This window comes from Onychostoma macrolepis, chromosome 01 (genome assembly GCF_012432095.1).
Source record: "Onychostoma macrolepis isolate SWU-2019 chromosome 01, ASM1243209v1, whole genome shotgun sequence".
Taxonomy (NCBI): Eukaryota; Metazoa; Chordata; class Actinopteri; order Cypriniformes; family Cyprinidae; genus Onychostoma; species Onychostoma macrolepis.
The window spans coordinates 33,087,561-33,104,338 of NC_081155.1; the positions used below are offsets into that span (position 1 = coordinate 33,087,561).

Below are 16,778 nucleotides of genomic sequence, written 5' to 3' on the forward strand. Positions count from 1 at the left end.
TCTAAATCAGAGGTGTTCAGGCTCTCTCCTGGGAATTAATCAAGGTTTTTCAGGTTCATTTGAAAGTTACAGGCAGGTTTGAGTGCAAGGGCCATGCACCCCTGTGTAAGATAATAGGCTATGCTATGCTAATTTTAACTCTTTACATTTAAGGACACTTAATCAGTTCACAGGTATCTAAAGGTATTTACCGACCACAAAAGCTCATATACAGGTACCTGGAAATAAAACAAGGCGTTCATCCAAAATAAACAAACTGTAACCCTAATTCCAAAACAAAACAAACATTAAAATAAATGTGATATGTAAATATCAATAAAATGTAAAAACCCCATGGTGAAAATCAAGTTTTTAATGTTGTTTACATGTCTATCTGGTGTTTTTAATATGACTAAAGACAAACCATGTGCAAATTCATCAGTCAACACCGTTGCCTAATATTTTCTCCTTAAAACTGCGGTGGGTCTCAAAAACCTGGTTTGAAACCGCATCTGTTTCTTACATCACAAACATTTAACCAATCCCATCAACGTGCGGGGCAGAGCTTTTCATATCTGGCCAAAGGTTTCTATTCATAATGTGTTTTCGATTAAAACTAATGAGAGATAAAACATATAAAGTTAAGTGATTAAAAAAAAATGTTCAATTATTATAAAGAATTTAAGACTGGTTCAAATACACATAGAAGTCATACCTTAATCATAGCAGTAAACATAAAATTATTATGCAATGCATAAGTGTTTGGTTGAAGCAACACAATTGCACAATATGAATTTAGTCATGATTTAGGAAATAGCTTCAGCCAACTATTTCTCAGTGAGGTATTGAGAATTAGCTTGCATAAGATTTTTTTTTTTTTTTTTACATTAATTTAACATAACAGGATAAACTATGTAGTATTTAATATTTACTATGTGTCATTAAGGGTACACTACCACATTAATTATGCAAAGCTGTCATTTAACATCAGCTTTTTATTGAGAAAGTCCAATATAATATACAACCTAATTCATGAGCCAAATTTGCACATTGACATTATGGTGATGTATGTACCTTTTGAATTTTTGCACACCATATTCACCATATTCAATAATGTGAAATTTTATTCATGAAACATCTAAAACTTTACTGGAAAAAGAAAAATGATGAAGTTATGAAAAAAATTATAAAAATAGTAAATTGCTTGTTTATTTATCCAAATCATTGCAGGTGGATTTAGAGTTTTTATGACATAAGCTGTTATGTGAGTTCTGAAAAAAAATTCTAGGTTTCTTGGTAAGTTTCTTGAAGAGTCTTGGAGTCTGTCTCCGTTTGTTCTGTTTCTTCATGTCTTTCCAGACATACTGGATGATGATCAGATCAGATCTCTGTGTGGAGCGCTGGCTGTTGTGCAAACAAAAATCTCACTGGATTATTACAATTAATGGCAAAATGAATGTTTGGAAATGTAAACTGATATTTGCTACTGACACACTACAGCAAAAGACAGAAATAACTGACTTAAAACCATTTTTTAGCTGGTGAAAATACTAGTGTTCTAATAATTTTGGCCACCGCTGTATGTGTGTGTGTATGTGTGTGTGTGTGTTTTCGTTCATTTCTGATCCTACTGGTACTAAACTGTGGTGAGAAATTCTTGATAGACCAAATTGATATTCATGTCCAGTCTGGGGAGAAATAATTGGACATGCTGAGACAATCTGCATAGACTTCCAACATATAGGCTATATGCACAACAGGACAATGTTGTATGCTGACTATTTCAATAAGGGACAATCAGGCTGGGAATTGCATGATCATGACTGAGTTTAACCTCTACTTGCATTTGTATTTGGTATCCAGGGTACAACTATCATTAATCTCACCATGCAATACGAGCCACTCATTGCGGTTACCCCCTCATCATATTACAGTATCACCTGTATACAAACAGGTGCACACGCACAACCAAATAAAAAATAATGCACAGCGCCAAAGACTTCAAAGTGGACACCCTTATGTGCGATAGTACATGTGAGTAATTGGTTTTCTAACTAAATATGCATGTTTACGTCCCTGGTCATGTGTTATTGTGATCCCAACATTCGTACAGGTTGTTGTAGCAGTGTTGCTAATTTAGATCTGCGCAGTTTGATGAACTCAGTTGTGTTATTTTGATAATATGCCAGTGTTGCTATAGTATTCATGTATTCATTCAAGTATCAGTGATGCCCTGATTTTGCACTGAGTTTGTGTTTGTTCATTCAGCCGAAGCACATGGCCTCTCCCTTCACTGAGATGGAATGGTACACTATTCTCTTCTCTCTGGTAGTGTTCAGTCTTTTTACCATGTATGGCCTAATACAAGAGAGATGTGTGCACACTACAGGTATGAACAATATGCATGAACAACACTATTACATCTCTATTAGTTCACCCAAAAAGAAAATTGTGTCATTCTGTTTTGAGGACTTGGGCTGGCGTCCAAACATGGTCCAATCCTAGTATGTTGACTATTTCAATAATGGACAGTCAGACAGCCAGCTAGCTTGCTCAATATATTCCAACAAAGTTGTGAAATAGTTTTTTTGTGAAAAATAGAGCATAAGTGGTTATTAACAGAAAATCGTGACATAGTGACAATTTATGGTAATTTATCAATTAATCATTATTTTGAGCCTTTCCAGTGAATTGACTCATGAATTGGGCTGCTTTGGTTTCCATGACTCAATTGTTCTGTGTCTCAAATGATTTGGCTATGGCTGCCAAGATTGTCAATCAATAATTATCAGTAAATAACTAACAATTTAATTATTATATTTAAATGTGGCTCTGTTAGTCACAAAAAGTTATCATATGACTAAAAGAGACTTGAAATATGATGCACGAGTCACATAAACCATTTTTTTCCCCCACCAGTTTTCACCAGTGCTGGGGTATAACTATGTAACAGAATTACGTAATGTAAAAATGTATCGCCAAACTACACTGTGCTACTGGCATATCTACAGAATCGAAATATTTAACCTATACTTCATCTCATGTAACTTTACCGTACACCACTGACTCGTTACAAAAACACAATTAATGTGTAAAATTTTTAAATTAGTAGCAAACTACTGAGTCCACCTTTGTTTTGTTACAATTTAGTTACATTTTTACGTGTTACCAGCCACAAGATGTTTGTTTGTCAGCAAAAGCGAAATGACTTTTAACAGCTCCAGGCCTTTTGTGAAAACTACAGATCGTCCTTCCGCATTTTTGTGTCCCTGCTCATGAATAATGTGACTGATCCCAGTGCATTATGGTTGTTGAAGTTTTACTACTGTTCATTTTTCAGCCCCAGAAAACAAATTGTTTTCTCTATTTGTGTAGCATCGATTTAAAATGTGTTTCTATTTCATAGACAGCCAACTTTTAAAATAACCCCACCTTAAAAATAATACTTATTTAATTCATACAAAACCATACAAAATCATTTTTGTATTCTCTAAATACATTCTAGAATTCTAGATACTATAAATAGTTAACCAAATCTTAAACCCAGAAGTAATAAAAACACTGACAGGACATTATTACAAGTACTGTAAATATTTGCATATAGCCTACAATTGCCGTAGTCTAACAAAACAGGTTCAACTAGTTTCAAAAGTGAAGTGACATTCTTGGTTTGTTCTCTTCTTATTTTACTAAAAAGATAATGAAGATATCAAAGAAAGACTCGAGGAGCCACTCATTGTCTGAGTCCACCTGCAGGCTCCTCCATACTCGAGAATGATTTCATGCGACTTGGACCAGGATCAGTCACGACGAATGCGGTGCACATGACCCGACCTGTATGCTGCTGCCTTTATTGCATTTGAAACCTCATCACCCGGACTGGATCCAGCTGTAAACTCAGGTAAACAATAAAGACAGCAAGTGTACGTCTGTAGGTCCCTTAAGTCTGAAAAGTGGGTTTAAACGATGACGTGGTTTATAGTCAGCAGTAAGGAAGTAGGAAGAAGTGGACTATGATTGCTCTGTGTGAGAAGCTTGTAAAACTTAAGTCTAACACACAAGCATGTTTTATACACAGTGTGGTTTAAATTAAATGAGCTACTATCGATGGCTTGAATCTTGTTGAAAGAAAGCAAAACAAGGTATTTATATCCATTTTCTTTCTCTCTGGCTACACACAACGTTAAGGCCCTATAAAAGTAATTGCTGACATCAGAAGAAAGCAATTTAGTAACATTTACAAGTCTATAGAAGTTTTAGATGATGCTAATTTAGTAGTGATATCATTAAGAAAAGTTTATAGATTTTTTATTTTTTTTTATTTTAATATTTTCAGTTTTTTATTTTAATTTAATTTGGTTGTGTTTTTATCATTTTGTTTTTAATATATATTTAATTAAATTATTTTATTTTATTTTGGCAGCTAGCTGGAATAACATAAGTTTAATTTTTTTTTTTTTTTTTTATATTTATTATTATTATTTCAAGTATGAACAGTTTAGTTTATTACCTTGAATGGCACTGTAATTTACGTTTGTGGATGTTTTATATCCAAAAGTTGTGATCATCATATAATATTACATCTCATTTGACCAGTAAAGGGCCAATTATTGCTAATTATGGTCCTGCAACATTAACAGTCATTGGCATTGATACATAAATGCTCATTGATTCAATTTCTGAAATACTTGATTCGTATTGTTCATTCACACCTCGAATGGAAAATAATTTTATTTAATGGCCACTAAACTGCATATTTTAGTACTGTCCCTGCCCTGGTAACATACCATCATTAATTTCATATTTCTAGTATCTGCAGCCAGTCAATATTCACTTTGTTCCTGATCACTGTTGGGGTTTATTTGTGATAATAACCGGCTGGCAGTACATTATCACTTATAGTGTTTAATTAATTGGTAGATTTTTTTTTTAGCTCTATCTTTAAGGCTCTTCTACAGTCTTTTGCTTTATTCATCAACACAACTACACACCAACCTCTCCAGCTGAACGTGCTTTATTGATCCAGTATAATACATGCAGCTTGTTAATGGATTTTCTCAGTTCAGTCGGTCTTACATTAATATCTTCAGGGCCCTGCGTATCTGAGATGCTTCAGTTTTTCACACTTGCTGTTACACATTCTGTAGGCCTATACAAAATCTTCTGTAATGAGAAACTGTTTAATGCTGTGTAATCATGTTTTATATCATGCTTTCACCTTTCTCTCTCACTCTGTATGTGTGTGTGTGTGTGTGTGTGTGTGTGTGTGCAGAGGTGGAACTCTGTGTGTTTGTTATGGATCTGTTGTTTTCAGGTTTTGAGTTGGTCTTTATCATCATTGCTTTCACTATTATGTGCTTATTTGGTCTGGCTGCTATCTACACACACAATACAGATCATCAAGGTAAATACACTTTTTATCCACCCACCCAAACACAGACTGAACTAATGGCTAAAACAAAATCTGTATGTGTGTGTGTCCCATAGATGACTACATTCAGACAGAACAGAAGATAATGCAACAAAAGAGTAACTCAAAGAAAAAACAGCGAGTTGTCACCAAAACCAATCAAGAGTTACCATGAACACACAAACAAATACATTTCATACAAATACAGAATCCTTCTGTAGGTGCTCACTGAATTAAAAGGCCTTGCTCACCAAATGCAACTAATCAGTGTCTGAAGTTCTCTGACACTGAAAATGGACTTACTGTCGAGCTCATCTTTTAGTTGACCCTCAAGTCCAGCTGTCTCAGATTGGCTTGAATGCATGCCCCCCAATTATTAAGAAAGGCAAAGAGGATTTATTGAAATTGAAACCCCTCCCCTTTCGCCACCTAAATCTTCTTATCATTTGTAATATAATGATTTAAAGCCTGTCTGGAGCAGCCTTCATTTATGCTTTGGTGGGCAAACTGCTTCTAAAGTTTCTGGGTGGTGGTGGCCTTTGGCAATAAAAATAGGAAAATATATTGCTGAATGTATATTGTGAAAATATTTTATACTTATATATACAGTATATTTATATTATAGAATATTGTAATATTTATATAATGCATTGTATATTTTATTTATTTTTCCACAAGTACAGTATTTTGGGCATTTTTTATATATTTCAAAATATGAATATTGTCCAGTATGTATAAAAATATATATGAAAGCATTTGAACAAGAATGGCTGCTTCATCTTAGTGTTTTGAATATTTTTTCTCTATATGTGTATGTATTTTAAATAATAAAGTTGCAGACAAAATAAATTTTATGTATACACACACACACACACACACACACACACACACACACACACACACACACACACATATAAAATGTAACTTTTAGTCTGAAAGTGAAAAAAAAAAAAAAAGGTTCATTTAATATCTAGAAATCATAATCTGTTCCTTTTGCTGTGCCCTAAAGCAAGGCAGTTAACACCATTGTGCTGCAGGACAACTATCATGTAAATCGGTCTTCTGTAAATCACTTTGCATGAAAAGATCTGCTAACTAACTGCTAACTTTGGATTATGGCCATTAAAGGATCTTGAAAATGACAGCACATTCCTTTAGACTATGTGCACTTAATCTTAAAATGTTTACATGACATTAAGATAGACTCATCAAGATCTGGAGAAGACTTGACATTGTATGTATAGAAAGTGAGGTTACATAGTGTCCTGTTTCAAGACCATGTGCACTGAATGTTATTGACAGCTACTCAGATGCTGCAGGTCAATTTTAAGTTTAACAGTTAGAAAGGGAATATATTCACAATATATCATTATTTACTTACATGATTCACATATTTAACTATACTATGTTGATTTTCATGCATCTTCATTGATAAAATTGACATTATACATAAAAGTGAGACTGCTGCTGTAAATATGGTAACAGAATATGTGGCGCCCTCTAATGGTGATTAGCAAAAAACACCAAATCGCTAATCATGCACACTAATTCTCAATTCTTTCTTACAAATTCATTGTCTCCTTACCTTTACTCAACAGTGATATTCCTTCATGCAGAAAATACAGACATGTGCATAAGATTCAGTGACCAATTTTAGACAAAAATAAAGTGAAGTAAAACCAAAAGAAGCATTTTTTGTTGATGTTCTTTGGTCTATTTTTTTTAAATGTCAGTTTTTGCACTGAATTTTAAAACAGGGGACTCTATAGGTGTCTGTATATGCAGTATGCTGTATATGTATAGAGGAATCTACATGGCTGGAAGAAGTTGGAGGAAGGGAGCATGTTGGGGGAGTAGTTTGGGTATGCGCTTCCTGGCAGTAACTACTTGGAGTTGTAAACTGGAAAGGGGGTATTGTTTCAGTGTGTGTGTGTGTGTGTGTGTGTGTGTTGTAAAGGGAGGGTAGTAATCTAGTTTTGGAGGAAGAAAGGTTATGGGGAATGCCACTCTTATCTGCTATTGCAATAGTCAACAAAGCTACACACTGATAACACTTCCTGTTACACTGAACCAATCATATACAAACGCACTTGGCAGCAACAATCACACTCTCACTTTGAACTCAGCACTGGGCTTGAAAAAAAATTATATTCAGGTAAAGAATCTGAACTACTTTTAAAATATGTTGAGTAATTTACTAATATAATACATTCATAAATAAAATTACACACATTCACACCACAAAAAAATAATCAAATGTTTAATTGATAATTGTAGTGTGTGTGTGTGTGTGTGTGTGTGTGTACATACTATTCCTAAGTTTTAGCAACTTTCCACTTTCTGGAAGCAAGTACCACAACTCTCTGCCTTTTTAGCCCGTTTTATCACAGTTTTGTTATAATATTTCACAGCCTGACTGTGAAAACACACACACACACACACACACACACACACACATACACAATAAATAAACAAAATCGACAAAGTAAAATATTTTCACTATCATTTTAATCAGATTTTAATATTGTTGGTTTCTCACTGCCCTTCTAGACTTCACTACATTTTTTGTAATTTTCAGTTTTGTTGTAAAATTCATACCCTGACAGTTATATAAAATAAATGAAATAAAAAGTATTTTGTGGGAGGCTGTCTATCTACTGATTGACACATCATGTGCTCTTACTCCTAAAAGATGGACTCGACCTCTGGCTGCTGGGATGGGGAGGTTTTAAGGTCAGTGTGTGTCTGCCTCTGTCTGTGTCTGTGTGTGTGTGTGTGTGTGTGTGTGTGTGTGAAGTCTTGGGTCGAGTGTGTAAAGATCAAGCAGCATAAGCTCCATATAAGAATCCTACTGTGTTCCACAGAGAGATTTTTTTACAAATTTACATGCAGCATGCCTTTGTATAGGCCACTTGTTGCTTTGGCTTTGATACGTATAATTTGTATAATTCTATTCTGCAGTACAAATCAGTGTCATAAACTCCAGAATAACAGTTTTCAAAATGACACCTTAAGGCATCTAAATTTCTTCCTCAAATTAGTGTGTGTCGGTAAAGCGGGTGGAGTCAGTAACTCATGTCTCTTAGCACAGGGATTATTTGAGCAGGCAGGTTAATCCAAGTAATGACATCTAATCCCTAATAAAGCAAACATTACAACACACAGACACAGACATCCACCCACCCAGACCGTGCTGCGTCTGTGATTTCATTACGAGTCAATGAGCAAACTGACCCCAACATCAGTGTTTTCATGCATGCAACGCATGCACTCTAGGTATCAGTCTCTATGGATACCAGGTGGCTCCGAATAAGAATACAACCTCATTACCATATTCAAACTGAGGGAATAAAGCGCAGGGCACAATGTGAATAACTAGGGAGAATTAAAAGACATACACACAGAATGTAGGATGCCGATGAAGAGCCTTTTTGCAAACGCTATAAAGCAATAAAAAAAAAATGTACATGCATATGTGCATGTCAACACACACACACACACAAACACACACTGGCATGGGGGTGAAAAGCTGGTCTTAGGACTGAAGTGTCAGGCTGTTGGTCCATCTATCTCGTCCATTAGCTACATGCTGGGTTCTAATCCTAATTGACATGAAAAAAGCTCAGAGGATGTGTAGTCACAGACACAGTTGGCACAAATGGATGTTTAATAAGGATAGGCAGCATCTATGACAGCTGCACTATATCAGAGAAAACTAAAACATGCAGTAAAACTCCCTGACAGGCCAGTATATCAAAGAAGAATTGAGATAAATGGACACACACATGAGAAAGGTCAATGAGTGGACACATATGGCTCACACACTCGGCTCGCACACATATGCACTTCATTATGGACACAAACACACACTTACACTCCAAGAGGTCAACTAAGGCACACTCACAAACTCATTCTATCCCTAAACCTCCCTCTACACACTTTATTTAGCCAGTTCATTACAGTGTTGTTTTAGTATTATTCATAAACTATAGTTTATATTAATATTTAAAATGTTATTTAATTAAAACATACATTTAATTTTTATTTTATTACATAAAATTTTAGGCTTTTATTTTTATATTTTGTTTTCTTAAATATTAATTTTAGGTAATTTTGCTATAATATTTTTAGTAATTTTTCTAAAGATGCAAGATATTTAATTTTTTTTTGGTAAAGATCATTTTTAGCAATTTTGCTAAAGATAGATAGATAGATAGATAGATAGATAGATAGATAGATAGATAGATAGATAGATCGATAGATCTAGTATTATTTACATACTATTACATTTTTATTAATATTTTATATTTTATTTAAATATAAAATAGAATATAAATTTTATTTACATTATTTTATTTATTGCATTAATTCTTAAGAATTTATTTTTGGTTAGTTTTCATTTTAGTTTTAGATTTTTTGTCATTTTTCTTTGTACTTTTTGTCATTTTGTACTAACTACATATAGTATTTAGGTTTAATTAATTATTATTATTTTTTTTAAAATTTGAATTCAGTTTTAGTTTTTATGTATTTAAATTTTTCCAGTTTCAGTAATTTTAGTGCTTCAAATTTAACTTAATTTTAGTTAGTTGCTAAGGCAACAATTAAATTTTTTTACTAAGCTTTTTACCTGATATTAATATTTTATTTCAGCATTATTTCAATTAACAAGTTTTTAAAGTTTATTTTTGGTTTTAGTTAATGATAATAACCCTGCATTATTCACATAATACGCCTACAAATGATCTGATATTTATGTCATTTGTTTGCTTGATGATGTTGTTACGCTATTTGCATTATATACTAGTTTTAAGCATTGTCTTGCACAGTGAAGCCGTTCACAACTCCAGCTCATTATAACACACATGCGCACAGGGACACATGGGATATCTGTAAATCTAATAACATTACCATTTTGGACCCATAACACACTGGGGTATCTGTGCAGTTTAGTATCACATCACTGAACAAAAGCATGCACACAAAGAAAAGCCATTCTGAGCTAAAACTCCCACTTTCTGTCCATCAGAAAGTGACTCTTCCATTATTTAGTCTGTTTTGGGATAAACACTCTTTGCAACTTTGTCTCCATCATTTTAGATCCACAGCACTTGTACTTGATCTTAAGGGAGCCTGGGTAGACATCATTCAAAGTGATGTTTACGTGCAAATGATACATGGGGGGTGTTCCTGAATTAACACTGGCTCAGTTTAAATCCTTGCTTAACCCTAATGTAAACTACATTTATCTTTGTGTGATGAATTATAATTCTAATGCTCTGCCATTTTGATTTGTCTCTTCACTCCTTTCCTTGATTTCTTCCAGGGTGATTTTATGCCTCTAAAAGTCAAGTTGAGTATTAGACCATGTAATTCATACTTTTGATGAAAAACGCGGACATTAGCTCTAACAGACTTTGGCCAGTGTGTAAAGTGTGTGTCAGGCTGGCTCTCCTGTTGTGAGGTTTTGTTCTAGGTAGTGAAGTACAATAGTAGCTCATTAGTAAAGAAAGAGCTCATAGATCCAACAGCTACACTATATCAGCACTTCACAGCTCGTTTACACACGCGCGTGCACACACACACACACACACACTTAACTGACCAGGCCAGCCAATAATTCACACACCTCTTTGACCAGTGCTAATCTCTAACCAAAAACAGACACACTCAACTACATACATATTACGAGGCAACATCCCTCAATAATCTATATTTATCCACACAGATAAATACACAAATACACACACAGTGGGGTCTAAAAGTCTGAGATTGCAATGACAATATTTCACTTGAGATCACTGAAAATAATCAATATATTCTGCTATACACTTCACTATCATTTTTTATAAATGTGTAAACTTTTTTGTTTTTATACCCGTCTGAATTGTAATATTTTTGGAAAACGTAAACAAACATAATTTTTCTTTGTTTAAATAGTTAAAAATGTAAATGTAAAACATTATTAAAATAAATACTATAAAAATATTTAAAATAACTACCAAACTAATAAAACATTAATTCATTCATTCATTCAAATCAAATAAATTTGATTGAAAGGCAAATTAATCAAAACTGTTTTCCTAAACAATCACTTATTTATTTTATTCATCACTAATCAAATTTAAGATTGTTAGAACAAAAGTTTTCAAGATTTTCTGGGCAAAGATTGTTTTGACAAAATATAAAACATTTTGAAATTCACCTAAATTGTTAAATGATTAGTAGTATTAAATGAGAAAAGAATGCAAAACAAATGCATTTATCAGACTTTTGGTCCCTATTATACATCATTTGAAAACACTGTACACACAAAATATGATCTCCAAAAAAATATATTTCTGCCTGCTTTGTTACCTAATACATGTGGGGTCAATATGTGCAATGCAAAGTGTGTGTGTGTGTGTGTGAGAGAGAGATGTCCCATGTCCCCACCCAGTTTTTGGTCTTCCATACCCCTCCTTCTGTTGTGCCCTCTCCTCCCCCTTTCTCTTGTCTGTATAAATAGGGGGTGAAGTAACATTGTCTCGACTGGACATTCACACTCATCAGGTCATCTGTCTATCTATCCATCCATCCTTCTGGGGAGAGAGAAGAGAGAAGAGAGAGTGAATATCGCCATCTGAAACTTTGGAAAAGTTGGAAGCCTGAGAACTGACTTGAGCTGCACATCCACTATAACGGCATCTTATACGAGCTCAGATAATAATTACTGAGAACGACAGGCGTATAAGAGGATTTGTACGTTACCTGCATATTCACAGAATTTGCTTTCGGAGATACCGGAGACATCTGAGGACACTCGGGTCTGCGCAGCGGACCAAACCTCTCACAGCATCACCATGAGATTCTTCCATCCACTCTATCTCCTTCTGCTGCTGCTCACAGTCCTGTTCATCACCAGCGCCGAAAAACAAGGTAGGCTACATAACCTCAAGACATTGATTCGAGGGTACTAAATATATGAATTCAACTAGTTACAATATGTAGCCAAAAAAGGATGTGATTCAGAAAAGTTGCGTGGTGTAGCTCTGGATTAAAACAGTTGCTACAAACAAGTAGACTAACAAGTGAAAGGATTTATTTGCTTCTAGTGCTTTTGTTAACCGCTTGACCTGCAGTTCAAATTTAGGCTGTTTATCCTTGTTTTTGTTTTTTATTTGTATTATTTTCCCCACAAAATATCGTCAACTTTATTTATATGCCTATAATTCCAAAGAATCATATTTAGTAGTGAATTACACCGATTCTCAGCGATAACTGATGCACTTGAGTGTGAAGCACAGAACTGCATAATCTACGGCGCCACAGCAAAATAATTAACATTTTACCTGAGTTGTGAGCTTGCAGTCTGAAGTGAATGTTACAAGAAAAAAAGTGTATTGTAAAATAGGTCAAAAGAAAGAAAATTAAGTTCCGGGGAACAAGCAAAAACAAAAATACAGTGCAACTGATTCACAAACAAATGACTCTTATGAGCAGGTTCTTTTAATAGTTTGAATCAGTCTGAATGAACTCACTGAGTGCTCAGAGCGGTCACTGAATCAACATCTGATTTACTTACTAAACTGCAAGTTATCGTCTCGAAATCATGTTTTGTGTACTGAAGGTTCGTAAAACAAATAGACCTATCATTACAGACTGGTTCTTCACAGGGAGTAGGCCAGTTAGTTAGTTAGTTAGATTTTTTTCGTAATAAATTAGGTCTATATTTTAATCTAAACGCAAATATATTATATATTTTTATTATATTATAAGATAGGCTGTATCTTTTTGAATAGGCTACCTGTAGAATTAAACCTCAGAACGGTTTAGCCATTCAACTATCCAACTGTTCTGCTGCGAGTCACTTTGGATAAACGTCCCCTCATTAGTAAAGAAGGAGCTAGTTGGCATATTTAGGTTTGTCCTGGTTAGTGGTCTGTGCTCAGTCATGGCTGATTTAAGGTCAGTGCTCTGAGTGGATTTTAAGTGGCGCTTGACGCTTCTGAAAAGCTCAGCATCTTAACATACTCCAGAGACGAGCTCGGGTTTCACAAAGACTTCACTTGACCCTTGACTTGGGAATAAATGTTATTTTTTGCACTTTTATACCAAATATAAGATTTTTTTTTTTTAATTATCGCAAAACTGAAAATAAACCACAATTACGCACGAGACCAAGCCATTTTACACAATTTACGTAGTTTTTTCTACGTTTATACCAAACACAGGTATATACTGTAACTAAATGTAATTTGGCCTACGTGTATACACTCTCATCTCCCGCTGCTGTGGCGGCTATGCGCAATTAATCTGGTGCCCGTGGGCGATCAAGCACCGGCGTTCATTGTTAGTCATGATGTTGAGCACAATGGTATAATGCATTAGCATAGGGTTACTGCGGTGAAAGAGAGAAAGAGAGGGAGGTACATGGAGTTCACATTGCTTTAGTCAAAGGCAGATATAAAAGCACCCGCTTCTCCTCCCGTGCGCACCGTGCCATTGTCCTTGCGCCTCTGGGAGAGGATCTAATAGCTGCTTATGGAGGGAAGTGACATGAGCGTTATCACAAGAACCTCTGATTGTTATATTGCCCTCCAGATTGTTTGTTACCAACTGGGGAGACCATTGATTTTGATTTTATTTTAGGTAACACCCCAATCAGGGGAGGGGTTCAGGGGGCAAAGGATGCATATCTTCCCAACCCCCCAAAATATCAAATTGTTGATTCTCATAGTAACGAATTTGGCAACATTCAGACTGTTATTGAACTAAACTGAATCACCATTGCACTAAATTAAGCTGCATAACGGCACTACTGTCTATTTAGAGCTGCTTTACACCTGAAATTAATTGTTTCATTACTGAAGAACCTTGCAACTTTCTTGTTTATTATTGTGAAGCTGCTGTAAAACGATCTGTACTGTATAAAGCGCTATACAAATGTGACACAACTTCGCATTAAATATTGCCATAAAGGTTAATAATAGTCTATAGCCCTAACAAGTCTTTTTTCCTTCCCTTTCCAGATTTTCTCAACCTGAGGCGGAAATATCGCAGACACAACTGTCCAAAGAAACGCTGTCTGCCTCTTCACTCCAGAGTGCCATTCCCTTGAGGTAAGACTTCACTTCACTGGCTATTTATTCCCTTTTATTACTCTAAGGAATGAGCAAATATTGAAAAAGAGCTATCAAAGAGGAGCATCATTAGGAAATCCAAATTCTGACATTCCATGCAAGTATTTGCAGACAAATAATTGCGAAATACCTCAAATTACTTTTGCGATTCCTTGACAACACACACCAAATCCTGCCTAACAAGTGCATGCACCTCATTTAAGAATACATTTACCAAACAAATTTAAGAAGAATACATTTACATAACAAAAATATGTCCTAAGAATGTTTTCCGTTCAAAACATCCCATTTTTAAATGTTTAAAAATGGTTATGCGAACATTAAGGACAACATTAAGAGAATGTTCCATTTAATCATTTTGCAATTATGGGAATGTTACTTTGGGAATGTTTAAAAAAAAAAAGTTAGACGAATAACCAACTAAAACTCCATATAAATAATGTTTTGAGAACATTATTAAAGGCCAGGTAACTTTGAATGAACATTCTAATAATGGTACTGGAAGAATGTTTGTTAACTTTGAGAGAACTGTGTTAGAATGTTCTGAGAACATTCCCTGTTAGCTGGGCACCACTCCATTGTAATCTCTGGAGAAGGGACGGCCAGATTAATTAACAAGCCGGCTGTCGGATCTTCAGTGGCCTTAAGCCACAGCGGAAACAAACAGAGAGACTTTGGGTAAATACCCTGTACTAAATGAGCTGGGAAATTATTGGATCTTTATAGCCGTGCGACTTTCTCTCGGACTGGGAGTAAACACAAACACTCCACACCCACCCACACAAACACACACACACACACAAAAGAGTGGAAACCTACATAGCCCAAGCAGAGACAAACAGACGGACGAGAAAAGCCCTACCCCCGTAAATACAACCCATTTTAACTATCTGCCACACACACACTGTAAAACTTGGGTGGGACGCCTAGTAATGCCAGTCCTCAGAAACACCTGGTGGCCATTTCAGTGAAGGGTGTACTACAGTTATGGAATGGTTTACCAATAGAATTGAAAGGAGAACAGATCAATATAAAAACTGGTTTAAGCAGTATAAATTGTGTGATTATTAATTAATATCTTTTCCCAATCTATTTTTGTGTTTTACAGTTTAGAGCGTTCGATAGTTGTATTTCTTAGGCTTTTAGTAAAATCCTAACCAGGGACAAGTGTTGCAGATTAGCTATTCTGCAGTAAAACAAAATACAAATAAAGTAGTCTGAAGTGAAAATACTATTCGAAGAGTATAAAAATGCACAACTACCACATAAAGTGAAAAAGAGGTGAATATACTTTGTCATGGCTGCTGAAGGGCCTTTTTGTTACTCGAAGAGCAAAGGTCAAGGATACCAAGTCATAGTTGGTTCTTACATAAAAATTCCCATTCTCAGTTCTCAAATTACTCAAGTTGAAATTGTGTGGTTGTTCGTGTTGAAATGTGTGTGTGTGATGTGACACTGTATCTGTGGGGACACACATTCACTGTGACAGCCTACCGGAGCCGCCTACTGTTTTCAGACATTCTGGAGAGGTTGTCACCTTTAACCTTTACTCTATGACCCCCACACAATGAGCCAGAGCTAGTCTGGAGTTAACAAAACACACAAACAGATGCACACACACATATATATAGGAACAATGTCTAAAAGAAAAGCTGCACAAAGATCACATCAAGAACAATAAATATCTATTCCATAGGCTTGAATGATTGTGGACTGAAACTCTGTTTCTGTTTTCTTCAGGTTTCACAATTACTCAACTATCCACAACTGATGTCTTGTCAATGATCTTGAAATGATGTCTTGTCAAGCCTTAAGAAAACCAAAGACCACTGATGGATGGGAAATGAGAGAGGAGTGTCATATCAGACTCACTGAGGACTGTTCATTTGCCCGTATACTGTAACCAAGCCATGCTAGTCACTTCTGTAAAGGAAGTGTATTGTTTTATGAATGTTAAGTGAACAAGCCATGAGGACATCAACTGCAACCAAACATGCTGAAAACTCATCGCTCAATCAGTTTGAGTTTGCCAGAACCATTGTAAATAGTAAGAACTGAATGATATGTGTTTATATGTAAGTTATGCACTTCAAATGTTTTATTATTATCCTGATCAAATAAAGTGTATTGTCTTTTCACCTGGGCTTTGTGTGTCACAATGCTTGGGGGAGGTAGGGGGGCAAAGTGAATGAAAAGTGTACTGGGATCATTAGACTGCCTGGTTTGACAATTGGTTTTGACAAATTGGGATTGTTCTCATTTTGACT

General features: G+C 35.2%; 1 protein-coding gene and 1 long non-coding RNA gene across 2 annotated transcripts; both read left to right on the plus strand.

The window, feature by feature from the left end:
• Window positions 1–3,642: 3,642 nt before the first annotated feature.
• Window positions 3,643–6,212, plus strand: LOC131545650 (uncharacterized). Its single transcript, XR_009272473.1, has 3 exons — window positions 3,643–3,880; window positions 5,252–5,383; window positions 5,467–6,212. It is a non-coding gene; the product is annotated as an uncharacterized LOC131545650 (long non-coding RNA).
• A 5,699-nt stretch (window positions 6,213–11,911) lies between these two features.
• Window positions 11,912–16,612, plus strand: apela (apelin receptor early endogenous ligand). The gene is made up of 3 exons (XM_058784663.1): window positions 11,912–12,307; window positions 14,401–14,490; window positions 16,252–16,612. Exons 1-2 carry the CDS (start codon window positions 12,232–12,234, stop codon window positions 14,487–14,489), a joined length of 165 nt encoding a protein of 54 aa, XP_058640646.1. The 5' UTR covers window positions 11,912–12,231; the 3' UTR covers window position 14,490; window positions 16,252–16,612.
• The last annotated feature ends 166 nt before the right edge of the window (window positions 16,613–16,778 follow it).